Source organism: Macrosteles quadrilineatus, unplaced genomic scaffold, assembly GCF_028750875.1.
Source record: "Macrosteles quadrilineatus isolate MER2022 unplaced genomic scaffold, UCM_ALF_1.0 Scaffold_6__1_contigs__length_79288215, whole genome shotgun sequence".
NCBI lineage: Eukaryota > Metazoa > Arthropoda > Insecta > Hemiptera > Cicadellidae > Macrosteles > Macrosteles quadrilineatus.
Genome location: NW_026542599.1, coordinates 51,912,830 through 51,930,862, shown reverse-complemented (window position 1 = coordinate 51,930,862; position 18,033 = coordinate 51,912,830). Strand labels below are relative to the sequence as shown.

Here is an 18,033-nt window from a genome sequence, read left to right as displayed (position 1 = left end):
CGCGAACCAGCATAATCGGACTATGGGAACGGTTTATGGGGTAAAAATTGTTTTTTCCCATGTTTGACCCTAAAATCACAAAATTTCATAATTTCTCTCCAAACCATTTTGTAAAGCTTAAAAAAAGAAATAGTTTTGTATATTGAAGCGTTGATGTATGCCCAGCGGTTACGGAGATAGCCTAATTTAAAAAATTGTATATTTAAAATTCCCATGTTATTCTTATGAAGAATAAATAAACTGTTGTAGTTTCCTTGTTTATGGATATATTTCAACCCAAATTTGGAAATTTTGTTTATTTCATACTAAGCTATCAACTTTGCAATAAAAAACACACCTTATTATTTTCCCTGTAACAGCAAACCTAAGTACTCACTAAAATTAATGTTTTTTTTTTTAAATAGGAAATCAATCTGGCAATTTTTAGGGAATATTTTAGTAGAAATCCAGCCAGGTAAATGGAAATTCGCTTAGTCTGCAGGTTTGCTGCGGCGGGGGTATTTAGATTACCTAATCTAAAAATATTAAGTTTGAAACCAAATCTAGCAAAGCAATAAGTTTGAAACCAAATCTAGCAAAGCAATTTATTTTGAGAATGTATAATGTTTTATCGTAGAAACATATGTTTCAACCTAGAAGAGAATAATGTATACCTTTTACTCAGTATACTTTTACTTTTACTCAGTGTATACTTTTAATGACTTTTGTATATAAAAAAGTATGATGAATCTCTTAAACTATAAAATTGTATACTTGGGTAAAAACATAATATTTAAAGTTTCACATGATTTAAGAACTGTACAGTATTAATATGTTATGTTTTTAAAATATTTTTTCTGTAAATATCAATAATCTCTCTTACTACCCTAGAGATATCATTGCATTCCACTGATATGTAGTACTAGTTTAGTTAAATAACCCCTTTAAACATCTACAATCTTGTGATAGTTTTAAGCTTGTGATTGTTCATAATGCCTTTTACTATTTACATTGTATACATAGTTGTTATTTATAGAAGTTTTGCTCAAATATTTACAAATTCAGAGAGCACAAATCACAGAAATTCAACAAGTATTTTAGTGTAACTGTAGTGTTTATTATGTTGGAATAGTACTGTTGTAGTTAAAAATAAAAATTGCTCTATAATTTTGTTTCTTTTTACCCTCAATCCAACTCATATATTAGAGGTATTATCAATTTATTGTATGGTATGTATTTTTGTATAAGTTGCATCATTGATGGACTAATGTACTACAATACTGTCTTATCGATTTGTGAAAATATCAAACCTATTATGTGTATGGAAATTGATTTTAAAATGCTGACTTCAGAGTTGTACAATATTTTAGAACTAATGGTTAGGAAGAAACTAGCTCAACTCCAGGATTTTATTGAAAGACTCAAAACAAATATCATTTATAACAATTATGTATTTACATAACTTTTTAGTACACAGAAATACAACAGTGTAAAGTAAAGAAAAATGCAAAGTTTCCGATTCCAAATTAAAAAAATACATTAGCGGGAGGAACTAGAGTTTTTCCAGAATCAGCAAATTATTTGGTTTGTCTTTAACTAGTAGAAAACTCGCCTCCTTAAAGTAGCAAGAATGGGGATTAAATTGAAATGATCATGTAAGCCTCTGCAGGATTGCTGCGTTGAGAAGACCAGCGTCTGCTAGTGTTTGTGAGTCCTGGGTCAGTTCTTTATTGGGAAACGTAGTCAGTAGAGTGAAAGACTGATGTTCATATTGTGGACGAGCACTGTGAATTGGTTAAGGATCACAAAGTTAAGGTGATGCAATAATACAGACAAAAAACATTACATATACAGATCTCAACACTTCACCTGTGGTGGTTCAATGATGACATTATTCAACAAAATAAACAAAGAAGTGTTAACAAAATAAACAAGAAATTAATAATAATAACATCGTGGGTTCGCCCAGTAGTTTTATTGATACTTATGAAGTCAAACGGGGTGAAGCGTGGGTAATAGCATAAATAAACAGAAAAAAAGAAATGTAACTAGCCTTTGGTTTAAAGTTTTTTAATAATAAATTTTACAATTAATTATATATGATAATTATATACTATAGTTCGGCCGCTTAGAAAATGACCTGCGCGCTAATGCTAAACCAATGCTGGAGGAGGTCGCTTTCTAAGCGGCCGAACTATATTATCATTTCGCAACCATAAATAAACAGAAAAAAACAATGTAATTGGCCTTTGTTTTAAATTTTTTTGCTGTACTTACATATCTTGTGTTATATTTAAGAATGAATAATCTACAAAAGGTTTTGGTGTAAGAAAACATATACCTACTAAAAGTTATCGGCTCCTTTATATTTCAAGCCAAGCAGCCCTTAGTGACGTATTTCTCGGGAACACGTGGTAAATAACATTTTCAGTATTTCTTGGGTCGTTTTTACATGTAATGCAGCTACACTACAGGCTACCATATTAACGAAACCCACTTTAAAAATCACATTTTAAATCTAATAAAAATTATAAAAAATTAAAATATATCTAATGAAATAATATCTGTTATATTAATTAAAAGACTCAATGATATATTAAACACAATTATTAAGATGCGAATAGATGCCGGGTGACATTAACGCAGTATGCACTGCTTTGCTGCGCTGCCATCGCGCCTGCCACGCGCCGATGTACCAGCGCTACGTCACTGAGGAGGGGCGGGAGAGGGGAAGTAGGATCGGGCAGCAGCCGCTAACATCAGAGGAGTGGGCCAGCCCTTGTATATCTCTAGCCCTGGTATAAGGATACCTACTAATCTAGGATATCTCCAAGAGTTTTTATTATTATGGGATTTTTATAAAATACCGGAAAAAACAGATTTTTACAACAACAAAAAAAACTCAAACAATTTAGTAAGTGTTTATGCAAGCAAATACAATACTTAGCTGGAGGTGAAATTCTTATAAATTCGTTCTAAATCCAATACAACAAAATGACACAAAAATCATGTTTTCCTGATTAAATTTCACAGTTCATACATAGCTCCCAGTTTTTCCAATTTGTAAAAAGATTTCTCTTAATATCTGACTTTTTGGCCGTTCTAACCATGGCCTGGTCCATGGAGTGTAGAAATCGGTTCAGCTAAAGCTTAGTTAAAGTTTGGCTCAAAGCTCAAACCTAGACATTACACACTTATAATCAAAACAACATCAGTGAGTAAGGATACGTAGCAATGTACCGCCTTATGTCGGCGACAGTGTGAGTGTGGTTGAAGGTGGCCACCAGGCGTGAGCCATCGGCCAGGCGTATCTGTACTGAGGTGGTCGGTGCCGCCTGGTCCAAGGCTACTGTAGCAGCTGCTTCCTTCTCATTGGCCAGCTTGTCCTTCTCATCTAGCGGCTTAGTCGTACCTACAGTCGTGGGCGACGGGCTGTAACATGAGCGTTATGTAGGAGTAAATATTACAAAATTCTAATACAGTAGTGTCATTCAAATTACAGGTTTAATAATTAATTATTATGATTTAATTTGCTTGAATACTGAAATAGACGTCCTTACTTTATGGCAGTAGCCTATTTTTTTTCAAAAAGAACAGCTGAATGAGCCACTCACAAGATTGAGTTACAGATAAGTTTTTTATTTTCTCTCTTAGTCCTGTAATAGGCTAGTTTATATAACATGAGCGGTGCTATAGCTATATGATGTTTTTTCAGTCATTTTGGCTTGGTTAAAATATTTATCGGAAACAGCAATTTCAACTTTGTCCACACAGGCGGACCTGTGCGTATATAGCAAAGCAAGGGGTGAGTAGGTACATGTGACTGAAGTAGAGAGAAGTATAGTGTAACTGTATTGATAAAAAGAAGTGCAAGGTAGGCCTACTAGAATCCGAACCCATGACATTGCTGCCATGGATTCGTAGTCTGCCGTGCTACCGACTGAGCCATCAACTCACTAATCGGAGGCAATTGAGCATTGGATAGAATGTCTATGTGTGTTACCTGCCCAGCAGTTGACCCTTGCCGCTGAATGCCTTCACCCTAGACTTGGGTTGAGTGTAGTCCTCATGTCTGTGGTCCTCCATGTTGAGATGGACCTCTCCACCACTGACATTCTGTAGCAGCTCTCTGGGAACCTCTCTACAAACAAAACATATACTAATGTTATTACAGTACTTGATAGATTGTATTGTTGAATTATGAAATTGTAAAACATTTTTTGTACTAAGCCCTTTTGTGACAGTACATTGTTTCCTATCATTAAGACATGATTTAAACCATTCCATCTGGCGATTTTTTATTCCTAAGGATTGCAATGTTCTTATTAATTCTGAATGATTCACACTATCAAAAGCGCAATTAAGATCTAGAAAGATACCCAAAGTTTTATTATTTTTTTACAATACTTTCAATTATTTATGTCACAAAATCTACACTAGCGGTTGTCGTTGACCTTCCAGCTCTAAACCCATGCTGATCATCATCAAATAATTTATTTTTCTGTAAAAAATCTACTATTGTCGTACACAACTTTTTCAAACATTGTGTAGAAAAATTTGATAATAGGGAAACTGTACGGTAATTGAGAGGATTGGTTTCTAACCCTTTAAAAAAAAATTGGAATAACTTTTGCTATTTTAAATTTGTTTGGGAAATATACTGCAGATTAAAGAAGAATTTACTATTTAGAATTATTAACGGTTTTGAAATTTCATGTTTGATTGATTTTAACGACATTGGGACCTCATCAAATCCTGAAGATGTTTTATTTGGCCTACTTGAAATTACTCTAAGTGTTTCATCTTCAGTCACTGTCATGAACTTGAAAGTACTGTCAGAAAAAGAAGTGGAAGTTGAATAAATCATGTTTTGGGATAAATGTGACTTTCAACAGCATTAATAAAAAAGTCATTAAAAATATTAGATACTTCCAACGGTTCTACCAGTTTTCCTGATTTATTTGTTAGTTCAATTTTTAGGACATGATCTATAGCAGTAGGCCTAACACCAACTTCACTGTTAATTAAACTCCAAGTTGTTTTGATTACATCGTCAGAGGTTTTTACTTTATTATTGAAGTTTTTTCTTTAGCCTATATGTTTACTTTTGTTATCTTGCTACTTTTTTTTATAAATAAACTATCTTTAGATTTTACTGAGCTTCATAAGAAGTTAAGAAAAAATAGTAGAGTACAGGAATCTAGATCTCTAGGGGTCAAGCCAGTTACTGTAATGCCCACTGGGCAAAACCCATCAAAGTGCTGTACAGTACAGAGATCTGCTAGATGGAGGGAGGGAGAATATATAATCAGCTGACCATAGATCAGCTGTCAGTGACCTGCAACCAGCTGTTCAACATGTCTCCCTCTCTCTCTGTCTGCCTCTGCCTGCTATTGGCTACAACTGTACTGGCAGTGCCTACATACAATTATTACAGTGAAGATGGTAAGTGTTAGAGTAGTAAAATGTTGATTATATTTTAATTGCTTAGTTAGTGTTTATAAAATATAATTAACAATAGATTTTAAATTGTTTTAATAATATATTGAATCTCAACGTTAAAAACAAAGGTTAATATTAGTTTCCAAACTGAGAAAAAAATGTAAAATTTATTAGGGGTATTATAAAACTATTTTGTATAAAATTAGCAATTGGTATATGGGAAAAAGATTTACTAGGATAAAGCACTATAGAACAGTACTACAATTAATTAGTTGTTATCAACAATGACATTTGAATAAAATAGAATATCCTTTTAAATGGTTGGTTTTTTTTATTTGAAAAGCCTTAAGAAATTAACTATCAATAATAGATTATATTATCTCAGCAGATTCATACCAGCTAAACTTTTAGGCATTAGAAAATAATTTGTTTTACAACAAGACCAAGAAACATATATTCTATCCAACCTGTACTAACTTTAGACAGTGGGGTAACATCATTTTTTAACTTGAAATTTTCTTACATAGGCTACATATAAACAAGTTGAAATTATTTTTATGAAAATTAAGTACACATATATTTAGTTTTCTTAAAAAAAAAAAGCCAATAGATATTTCATTTATGACAAAATTAAAACATGCAGTTTGTATTGCTCTACTCTACTCTAATGTGTTTGATTACTAACTCAACATATTTGTATTTTTAAATCATCAAATAATTCAAGTCTAATTAATTTTAAAGTCTGCTTCATATTTAAATCTTATCATTAATAAAACTTCGTATAATGAAAAAGATAATAAGGATCCAAAGAAGTTCTAATCTGACTACTGGTTACCGGATGAAAGCTAGTCCCTTACTACTTGTCTTGACTTAACTCACAATGCAGGGTGCTAGGGAACCTAATAATAAGAGATTTCTTTTATAAAACGTATATAAATAACACAATGCCATATTGTGTTTCACTTAACATTTTCTTTGAATTACATAGGCTACCAAATTTTAAACAAATTGGTCAACGTTCACTTATTTTTTTTTTACTTATTGCAAATGTTGACCGATGTGTGTGAAACTTGATATCAAATAATCAGACCTTTTTAAGAAACTACAATACCGTACTGCATTGTTCAATTTTTATAGAGGGTAAGTGTTAGAGTAGTAAAATGCTGATTATATTTTAATTGCTTAGTTAACGTTTGTTTCCCTTTTAGAAATTAGTAAAACTTACAAAACTGTATAAAATATAATTAACAATAGATTTTAAATTGTTTTAATAATATATTGAATCTCAATGTTAAAAACAAAGGTTAATATTAGTTTCCAAACTGAGAAAAAATGTAGAATTTATTAGGAGTATTATAAAACTATTTTGTATAAAATTGGCAATTGGTATATGGGACTTTTCATTATTGGACTCCTAGTCCCTTTAAGTGTGAGTTCAGCCAAGCAGCAGTAATATGGAAGCAGCTGCCAATCCTGTAAACAATAGCGGCACGAGCCCAACCCCTGGGTCCACGTTAACTTTTTCACGACTATAGATGAAACATCAAGAAGTAGTTTATTTTTATATTGCTGGATTCCAACTATTATAACATTTATTACAGTTTGGACCAGATAAGCTAAAACGTAGCAAAGGCATTTCCCATGGCTATTTTGGTGTAATTTACAGATGTAAAACTTCACAACTAATTTCAAGTTGTCTGTATTAAATGATATAATCATAAAGTTTAAGGTAGCAAAAAATACTAATTTGTCGAAACTCTTCAAACTCCTTGCCGCTTGTTTGAGGATTTTTAAAACTGCCATTAAATCAAACATTAATTTATTTATTTATTGCCTTTCAGATTTGTCCGTAAATAAATGGCAACGTACAATTTATATACATGGGTTTCATAAAATAATGGTGGGGTTTTAACTATCTGTAAAACTATTATAATACAAATTAAATATTTCATATTGATACCTCTGCTACTCTGAAGCTCAAACAGTTTTGTTTACATTAATCAAAACTCGAAACAGCTGTGTTAACTGCTGTGCTAATCGATAATTTATTCTTTTAAATAAACTTCAAGTTGAATTTTCCTATAAAGATGTTTTCCGCCAAGAAAAGGCTAATTGTGTAACTAAGTAAACTAAAGTCAATGACTATAACGGAATTAAGCCCATTTCCTAGAAAGAACCAGAGACGCAGTCTCCATTATAACAAGAGAAATTTGCATGTGTAGGCTGAATTAGATCATCGTCTGGACGTCTGTAGGGCAAGACATGGTTGTCATGTTGAAGCTTATTTGCTATGTATAAAATCTTTTTGATGTCAGGAATTCAATAAAATAAATGTTTTTTTAATCTTTTCTAGTTTTTTTTTTCATTTCATTACTAAATTCCACCATTATTTCATGAAAATCCTGTATTACCACATAATATTGAATTTATAATTAAATTGTAAACTATTTCCATTTTTTAGACATGGCCGGAGTTCGTCTCCCCAGAGCCACTTGCGACCTGCTCAGTTTCTCGTTCAACGGCAACTCTCTTAACCATGCTGCTTGTGCTGCACACTGCATCACTCTCAACAGAGGCTTCCGTGGCGGCCGGTGTCGCGATGGTGTATGTCACTGCCGCAAGTAGACAACACTACATAGGCTAAAGTGTTGCAAGTGTTAGGGAAAAACATTACAGTAAAAGTAACAAAATATTGTAACAATCTCGATCCTTATAAATATTTTTTCTGAAAAACAATAATGATAGGTTTGGGAACTAAACTGCTAGAAGCAAAATGCATAATACAAATCATAGCAATAGTTCTATCATGCAACACAGCTTAAAGAAAAGAAAATTAAGAAACACAAAAATGTATTTCTATTCCAAAATTATTAAAGAAACTAGCGTTATATAGTTATTCCAATGTAATTCTAAAATGTCAAGCTTGTTGATATCTAAATTCATGAGTGAAAGATTTATTTGATAAAAAAAAGACTTTAGTTTATGGTTTTTATGAACTAATAAGGTTATTGAATTGTACAAACCATTACTTCGACAAGCCTACAATATTATAAGGGATATTTTACTACTACTTGTACTCTAAGAGTATTGATTTATGTATTTTACAAATATTGACAAATATAATTCACCTATGATGATACAATGTTGTTATTTCCATCCTACATAGTTTTAATTATTGATTTATGTCAGAGGAGTTTGGTTAAAAATATTAAAATTGAATCTTACTCAAAACAAAACACAAAGACCAATTAAATACATACCGATACAACTTGAGTGTTTTTAGCACAAACTAGAACTGTTTGCAGTTGTAAATAAATTGTGAATTCATTTTATTTACAAATCGATTTGTTTTAACTAACAGCTGGTTAAATATAAACTATGGAACTATGAGGTTTTTTTATTTACTCTTATTTTGTAATTGATTATAGGAAATAAGTAAGATTAGTAAATAAGTAAGTCTTGGTCATGTAGAGATAATTAGACCACAGTTTTAACCAAAATTAATTAAACCACAGTACAAATCGAGGCTCTGTACACGAATCTTAATAAAAAAGGATAAATGCAAATTATTTTACTGCTACACTTTTCAAGGAAAGATTAGAAAAATAAAAATGTTTACATGTTTTAATTCTTCATGGTAGATTTTTGCTTACAATAATGTTTGTCTGCTTTAACTTTGTTTGGATTAGGCCCGGAAATATTGATGTCATAAAAAGAAGATCAAGAATAATCAGGAATCACGATTTTAAATTACCACCACAACCTCAGCCGGGTTTTATACAAAGATAAACAGATGGATGACATAGATTGAACACAACGTCAACATTGACCTATATAGGATACTGCAATTAGACAAACCATCCTTTTATGAAATCGTGTTCAGTTGTGGTTACGTTTGGGGGCGCCTATATCAACGCCCCCAAACGTGAAAATATCACTTTTATTTCAACTATGAATATATTGTAGTTTAAATTAACTAATATGGGAAATTACGATGTACATTTATTCAATGAGGGTGGGTAATTATCAAGGATAGAACTGATAACGGTATGGATAATAAACATTGACAATTACGTCCTTGTAACCAGTTCTTTTTTTCAAATAAATGTTATTTGAACCAAACAGCTGTTTCATAACAAACTGTTATTGTTTTTACTTTTCTTTGTTTACGCTTATTTATTTAGCAATTAATGCAGTGAAATTTATATAAAGGATAGGTGTGACGATTAGTTTTGATGTTAGGGTACCAAAGTTAAATTATGTGTACTGTGAATTTTATTGGATATTATCGTTTTATTTTAGGTCGTTTCTATTCAGACCTACTGGAAATTGTGTATAGTATGAGTATTTGTATTGTGGTGATAATAATTATGGAAGAGGCAGGTGATAGTATGCGATGGAAGGTGGTATCGTGACTAGGTCTATACACTTCTCAATTGACTATTACTCTCTCTATTGTAGGCTACTTATAATCATGAATGATTATAAGTAGCCTCACAGCACAGTAGTGTCTGTGCGAATCGGCTGCAAATCTCACTTCAACGCTTTTCACATCGTAAAAATTGCAGAATTGCTGTTTTATTGTAAAATTATCGGATTTAAAATGCATATAGTATAGGCCTATGATGGAATAAAAACATGTTTGGTCACACAACATTTGTTTACAAGATGATTTTTCACATTAAAACTGCAAGAAACTTTGTCTTTATATGTGTAAACTAGCTGATCTGAATTGTACACGGTTTTAACTGACTACTGAATTCCCGTACGTAGGACGGGCTAACACCTTGTAATACTAATAAAAATTTTAAGGTTTATAATTGTTAACTAAGTACTCTCAGTAAGTGTTTTTGTTTTCATTGGTCTCTTTTGCTGAGCATAGGCGAGGCATGGCTCGGCTTAAAAAGTGAGACCCTCGCACGTTCTAGAGATGTGTATGAGACCTAAGGCAGGATATCTCGAGGAGTGGGTTATGTCAAGGTTGGATATGAGGGTTCTACTACAAATCTAATGCTGTCTGTCTGTTATTTGTGTGTACATGTGTGTCTTTTACTCATTCATGTAAAACTTACAGAACAGACTGTTCTTAAAATATACAAAAATATAGCTACTATACCACGGAAAAAATTGAAACTACTCCCACTTTGATCCTGATACAGGATTCTGCCCCATTGGCTTTCTGAGGTGAAGCTTTTAATATTGAATTGTGGTAAATATATCAAATGGACTTTATTTCACAATTCCACACAGCTAGGGGTCTCAATCCCGTACTTGTCTCGTACACAAGATCCTACATAAGCATATGATTTGTTATTTGTATCTTAATTGTTCTGAAAGTGCTGATTCTTTCCATGTTGTCTTTTTATTCATATACTTTTGTTTATTGAACTGAGCAGCAATAAATTAAAAGTTAATTAACCGTGGAAATTTCAACTATTAGACTACCTAATTCTAATAGGGTGTGTTGATTAGTGTCTCAGACTTTGGCTTAGGAGGGATGGGTTTGATTCCTGGCACATCATAAAAAATATATGTTAGTACCGCTTACCCTAAAAAACGTTAGCGTACATAATAACTCCTGTGAAAAATTCTACCAACATTGACAACAATAATAAGTGCTCCTGTTTAACAAGGTATTCTTAAAGAAGAATTAGCCTAAGTCTCCTGTAATATCTCACTCACCCTCTCCTGACATAGTCCAGAAACTCCCTATTGGCCGGATCTGCGTATTCTCTGATAGGTCCGTCGTCTACACTGAATCCTTCCTTCCACAGTTTCAGCGTCACTTCTGTGTGAGACTCTTTCCGTCCTGAAGGTAAGGCTACCACTGTGACAATAAATAAGAATGTTTAGAACAACACATGTAATATGGACGGAGTGTGTTAATTCAACACATTAAAAACATATTAGACCTACATCTAGTGAATTTAATTTTGCTTTCAACCTCAACTACCCGACAATATAAACCAACTGGTCTTTGATGACCTAAAAACAGTGAATAACCCGTTATGGTAGGGATGTACTCACTTGAAGAATATCTGAAAGATGGGTATATTTGAAAGATATTTCTTCTCCCCTAAGTTGGTAGCCTATTGATTGCTTTGTTTCTTTTTAATACTTTAATACTTTTCGATGAAATGGCGACCATAAGTAGGTGTTTTTAGCCAGTATGAATGGTAGTCACAACAAATCTTAAAACCCTAGGCCCGTGTTCTATGTTACATCTTTGGTAATAAACAAGGTAATTTAACCTATTGATTGTATAAATTATTGAAGATTATTTCACCAACAGTACCTTCAGTGTCATTGGAAGACTGTCCCAGACGATACCCAGTGCCGTGAAAGGTGCTGGGTCTCTTGCTACTTCCAGCACTTGGATCTACTACTTCAGCTCCATGTCTGATAATAATAGAAAAATCACTTTTGAAAAAGGTGGTTCATTTGTTGCAGGCCAAGTCAAAATTGTTTGAGCTGTTTTTGTTAAAATCTCATCTTTCCATTATTTTATGGTTTTTAAAATCATCATTAAACATAAAAATTTCAAAAAGATGGTTCAATTCCAAGTAAGATTGCTCTGGACCCATATGCCATTTGTAATTGAGCTTTCAATTCATTATAAAGATGGTCTAAGAAAAGGTTGATGTTAAATAACCAAACCATGGTATTGATGTTCTATTAAAAAAAAGGTAAAAATGACAAAGGAATATAGGCCTAGGCTTAACAAACAAATAAAAAAAAGTTAGCAATCAGAAAACTTTACTAATTCTCAAAACAAACAGCACTTTTAAGTGGTTAGCATAACTTAACTTTTAATATTTTTTAAGGACTAGTTACCGGTAATAATATAGTAATTTGAGTTTCACTCACTCCTGAACGGACTTAAACATTTCTGCAACAATATCTTTCTTCTTCTTCCCCGGACCTAGCACTTGTTGTCCGCTGTGCTCAGAGCCGCCAGCGTAGAACGCTTGCCCCTCCTCCTCATCAGAACTAGCTCCCCCAGCGGCTGCAGCCTGGAGACTGCTAAGAGTGGCTACTCGACTACTGTAAAATATGACGTAAAAAAATATAGTAACTTATATAGTTTAATGAATGTTAAGAATAGACTAGGATTAACTTTTGGTTACCGTACCATGTTTCTGCTGAGCAAAACCAGAACACACACATGCCTTGGTTAATTTTTGGACGGATATTTGAGTCCATGTCCAAGTCTTCTTGTTACCTACCTACCTATTTTATTTCTTCACTAAAAAAAATGTAGGCCAACCTATTTTCAATGAAAAGTTAAGAATAGGAAAGAGATACTATATTTCTATAAACAACATCCAATTTTTATTTTAGGTTAGGCCTACGGCCAATAATCAGTCTACAAGAAATATACATAGTGGGACACATTCAAACTTAGCCTATTAGTAGGCCTAAGTAGGCCTATAAGATAGGCCTGAATATTCTTAACACTATTGAAAAGTGTTTGTCTATGGTATTCTTCACCAGGAACACATTCAAGGTAGGCTACCGGTTATAATTTTAACCAAATATGAAATTTCCTTCTACATTCTTTTATTTACTGTATAGGTGTCTTTTATTATATGATGAGTAGGCTAAAGTTATTGGTTTTTGGACAGATAATTTAAGCAGAATAGGTTTTAGTTTTTAATCGGCACAGAAATTTTTGGAATTTCCAATAGTTATTTGTTTTTGTCCAAACTGATAAATGCAACAAGACAGACCTGTCGGTCAAAAGCCCGGGATGAGTTCAAACGTTAGGCCTACATGTCACAATTACACTGATTGAATAAATAATGAAGCCTAGCGCTGGAAACATCACCCAACAGACTAAATAATCTGATAGCCAAATAATCTGTATAAACAATTAAGTTATCATTATTGATAGCAATATTTCTAACCTCACACCGCCAACTCGGGGTTTTGGTTTTGCAGATTCTGGTTCCACAACCCTGCCTGTTGCCACTGGAGGGGAGGGAGGTGTTACTTCCTCAATGAAATCATCACCCCCCACCACTTGTACATCATCATTGCCCTCACCTTCATTTGTATCATAGTAACTTGTTAAGGCGACCTGGAAAAAACTAACTTAGTTATCAAACATAAAATTACTTAGAGTAGGCTGCCTATTTAACCTTAAACTAACTTTTTATGTGTATGTAGGTATGTTGCCTACCTTTTTCCTTATTGTAACTTATAGGTGTTAGCTTGAAACATTCTCATTCTCATATAAAAAATTATAAGGGTAAGTTATTCTAAGCTTAACTATTCTCAACGTATTTATAGGCAGTTTATACAAAATTAGGACCTCTATGCTAATTTAGAATACGGTAGCAGCTTACAGAACTTTAGAACAACGGAAAGGCATTAATGAATAAAATTACTTATAAGATAGGCTAAAATACTGCAAAAACGAGATGTATTCTAGGCTATAAAAACATGTATAGGCTATTTTACATTACTTCTTCACCAAGAATAAACTACCAAGATGGCCTAAGCTACCTTGCCATCTTTGTTTTGCATCTAAAATTCCCAGGGGCCGGCAGCGAAAGCCAACTAAAAGAAGTACAGGTAGGCCTACAAAGTCATTCAAAAGAAAGCAGCCAGGACATAAACTAATCCCACTACCTTGAACACTGCAAGCCCCTTTTCATAAGTTAACCACCAAATCCTAACCCTAACCTCTCAATACATATTTGACACCATAAATTTGAAAACAGAATCTGCTTGAAAGCATCTACAAAAATGCCACAATCACATCAGATCAAGATCAAATTATAACACCCGGAACAAAACTGACTAAGTTAAACAAAGCTATCAAAGAACACCCACCGCAATGGGAGCAAAACTCTAAAATTTAGGCCTAGGCTACTGCCACAACATCTCAAAAAATAAATACAGTAAAACAAAATATTCACCCAGCCTAGGCACTAAAAAGTATCTTTTTCAAAAACCATAACACTATCAAAGAATTCGATGAAGATCACAACAATTAACCACATATTTTTTTTTTTTTTTTTTTTTTTTGTCCTTAGGACGCTAGGCACGAGCCTGGGATTGTTTTTCACATTACTTCAGGCTAGACCTAGGGGTTACGGCATTATCACTTAGATAAAATCCATTGGTGACTTGGCGGGGATCGAACCCGGGACCTCAGGGACTGAAGTCCCGCGCTCTAACCACTACGCCAGCTCGCTCCCCACAATTAACCACATATGGGTATAATGGGGATACTAGAAAGAAGTGACAATTCTCCGGTCCCCACAACTGCGATGAAGAGGACAGATGCAATATGATACAGTAGGTCTAGCGCCCTTATCCAAACTTAGACCTAAATTTACGAGAGGCATTACCTAAGTAAGATTGTTGACAATTACTGTAGGCTAGCTTTTGTAGGTAGGCATAGGCTACGAGTTAGACATGCGTAAGTTATATCTTAGCTTACTTAGAAACTATTCTTCCAGTGTATGCTAACTTAAGTTAAACATTTTATAACGAAGGTTTGGTGACATTATTTGGCTGCACTTTACTTGACGTCCTACACTCATTCAAATAAAAATATCGATCGATATATCAATTAATCGATTGCTTCCTTCGATATATCGTTTGGTTAGTTAGGTAAGGTTAACCTAACCTAACTAACCAAACGATATATCGAATGAAACAATCGAATGAGTGTAGGACGTCAAGTAAAGTGCAGCCCATTATTTGATGGGAAAAAGATCAAAATTTGTGTCAACTTAATAACTTATTGAGTGAATTTCGTCAGGCTTGCATTGAAACCGGAGATTCTCACCACGAGGCATTAACTTAATGATAGGCTCTATGCCTAGGCCTACAATATAAATAATTACGGCCTAGGCCTACCATTTCTATTACCTAGGGTACCTATGACAATAGGCTAACTTGCAAAACTTAGCTTATGACTATACACTGTAGGCTAAAACACTAATTAAATAAGTAGGCCTAAGTTTAGATAAAGGCTAACTAAGACCTATCTAGGAAACACTGCATTCATTAAACCATAAACAACATTAAATTTAGGCTATGCAAAAATATTTTCTTAAGTTAGACCTACATAAGATTAGCCTACACCTAGGTCTAGCCTAGCTATGTTCAGTTTTTAAATATTGGCTGTACTTAACAAAATAACATTTTTTACACAGTTAGGACTAAGAATCTTATCTAAAAATTCTTGGAGGCTTAGATAAATTTTTGCATGCTTCTTACATCCAATTGCCAAGCTGAAGAGTCTAGGTAAAACTTTGCTCTATCTGCATCTAGTCCAGTAATGCCAGTGAACTGAGAAATTAGGTCATCTCTGTCGCCCATATTAAAATAATGAATGTGCTTTTAAGAACGTAAGTTATATTAGTGACTAGTAATAAATAAATTACAATATTACAAAATACAATTTATAACCTATACAGCGATTGACAATAATTAATGAATGACAATCTTGGAATATGGATGGAAGCATGGAAGTCAAGTCATGCAGGGGTCTGACTTAGGGGAGATATGAATGAGGCATTATAGTTCAAAATTCCTCCGTGAACAGCGCTGTAGTAGAGAGCACTTAAGCAATGAAGGTTTACTAATCGCAAAAATAGTTCTGTTCATCAAATAAAATTATAAATGCATCAAATTCAATTTCATAAATTTTTTATTATAAAATTAAATTATCATAACCTAACCGAAATAACCAAACTTGCTGATAATGAAATAATATAACAAAAGTTTAGTAATAAAAAGATAATTCTGTTAATTAAATAAAACTAGAAATTGCTCAATTAAAATTTTATATTGACTTAATAATAAAATTAAATTGTCATAACCGAACCAAACCAACCAAACTTGCTGATAATGAAAAAATCTTGGACAAAAAGTTAATGCTACCAGCGGGATTCGAACCCGGGACCTTCAGCATACCAGCGCGGCACGCTGACCACTAGACCACCGAGGCCGATGGCCACAGACCGTATTGTTACCACGGCCGCCTTTAACTACAGGCCGCGGCCTGGTAGAATTGGCAACGTCGCAAGTGGTGTTCAGCGACAGTCGTCCCATAAGATAACATGGCAGACAGGTGACATCAGCTCATTAATTCGCACTTTATTGATTTAAATTTAAATTTATGAACATAAATTTATTAAAATATTGAAAATAAAACCCACAGAATTAAAAACCGAAACAATATGAATTAAAATCTATATCTGTACATTTTTAAGCAGAGTCAATATTATCATAGTCCATTAACCAATCTTCAGTAAATACACAAATAAGCTGCTTCCAAACAAAAAAAGCTGTTACAACACCACTTGCAACGTTGCCAGTTCGAAGGCCGCGGCCTGTAGTTAAAGGCGGCCGTGGGCTAACACCATTGACTATTGGCATAGATAAAACGTTGGTTGGTCTATGCTATATTGTCTAAGGGAGTATGTTTTATCTATGATATTGTATTCATAGTCAAAGCTAACACTGTTCAACCTCTATGGTTATTGAATTATTATTTAGCCATATGTTTTTATTTAATTTCCTTACTGATGTTGTCTTGTATTTTTGGTCTATATTAAAAACAGTTTAGTTTCTTTTGATTTTTGAATTTTCATCGAAATAAGAAAGAACATGGTGCAGTCGAATGAAGAACCAGTATCCCTGAAAAGCCTCCTTCTCTCCTTCAATCCTCACGACCGGAAGACATGGAAGGCTCCCTTTGCAAATTAAGTCTACGTTCTGGCACTGACTATATTGTTGTATTAATAGTCAAAGGTTCTGGTAAGCATCAAATTGACATGTTTATCTACTGTATGGGGGAAAAGGGAGAGCAGAGGATATACTTAACCATTCAGGTTAAATGACAATGACAAATCTAATTACAAGGTTTTTTTAAAGAAGTTTGGATCATTTCCTTCCAAGGGAAGGATGTTCAACCTCTATGGTTATTTAAGTTATTTAACCATATGTGTTTATTTACTTTCTTTACTGATGTTGTCTTGTATTTTTGTCTTTATTAAAAACAGTGGGTACACTTCCATATCTGTTGGCACTAAAAACCGAATGAGTAATATTGATTATTCGATTGTTTAATTCGATATATCTTTGGTTAGGTTAACCTTACCTAACTAACCAAACGATATATCGAATAATCGATATATCGGTCGATATTTCCATTCGGTTGTTTGTGCCAACAGATATGGAAGTGTACCCAAAACAGTTTAGTTTCTTTTGACCTGTGATTTTTTATCTAAATAAGAAATATAAAACTAACAAAATGATTCGGCCTTTTACATAATGGATTCAATATTTTAACCGATATTGTCCTGTTCTATGGTAAATAAAGTATAAAAATCGATAAAAAACTGAATTTTGATATTTTCCACCTTAATCACCTTTAAATATCAAGACATAGGCCTATTGAACATTTTGCATTGCCGGCAAGAGGTCCCTTTTCACATCACATTTGTGAAAATCAGATTATTGTGTTTTTTTCATGAATGTTTATGGGAAAATATCCATTTAAAATCAGAACTTTAAAAGCACAAAAAAAACCACAGGTGCAATAGCTCTGTACACATCCAAACACATGCACACAACACACAGACATCA

General features: G+C 33.3%; 2 protein-coding genes across 2 annotated transcripts; one reads left to right on the top strand and one right to left on the bottom strand.

Annotated features, from left to right (window-relative positions):
- Positions 1–1,412: 1,412 nt before the first annotated feature.
- On the bottom strand, positions 1,413–15,906 carry LOC128996370 (NSFL1 cofactor p47). Its single transcript, XM_054421663.1, has 8 exons — positions 15,658–15,906; positions 13,329–13,501; positions 12,289–12,465; positions 11,717–11,820; positions 11,104–11,248; positions 3,983–4,120; positions 3,208–3,411; positions 1,413–1,763 (listed from the first exon to the last, which is right to left on the bottom strand). The coding sequence occupies exons 1-8, from the start codon at positions 15,757–15,759 to the stop codon at positions 1,631–1,633; spliced, it is 1,176 nt and encodes a 391-aa protein (XP_054277638.1). The 5' UTR covers positions 15,760–15,906; the 3' UTR covers positions 1,413–1,630.
- Positions 5,257–8,557, top strand: LOC128996371 (defensin coprisin). Its single transcript, XM_054421664.1, has 2 exons — positions 5,257–5,424; positions 7,883–8,557. Exons 1-2 carry the CDS (start codon positions 5,265–5,267, stop codon positions 8,044–8,046), a joined length of 324 nt encoding a protein of 107 aa, XP_054277639.1. The 5' UTR covers positions 5,257–5,264; the 3' UTR covers positions 8,047–8,557.
- Positions 15,907–18,033: the final 2,127 nt, after the last annotated feature.

What these genes read in the sequence shown, in the direction of transcription:
- LOC128996371 (XM_054421664.1), top strand. Translation starts at nt 5,265, where the DNA reads ATGGAGGGAGGGAGAATATATAATCAGCTGACCATAGATCAGCTGTCA. An exon ending in CAATTATTACAGTGAAGATG is followed by an intron (nt 5,425 to 7,882) that starts GTAAGTGTTAGA and finishes TCCATTTTTTAG; the next exon opens with ACATGGCCGGAGTTCGTCTC.
- LOC128996370 (XM_054421663.1), bottom strand. Translation starts at nt 15,759, where the DNA reads ATGGGCGACAGAGATGACCTAATTTCTCAGTTCACTGGCATTACTGGA. An exon ending in ATGTTTAAGTCCGTTCAGGA is followed by an intron (nt 11,821 to 12,288) that starts GTGAGTGAAACT and finishes TATTATTATCAG; the next exon opens with ACATGGAGCTGAAGTAGTAG. An exon ending in ATAAGGCGGTACATTGCTAC is followed by an intron (nt 1,764 to 3,207) that starts GTATCCTTACTC and finishes ACCAATTCACAG; the next exon opens with TGCTCGTCCACAATATGAAC.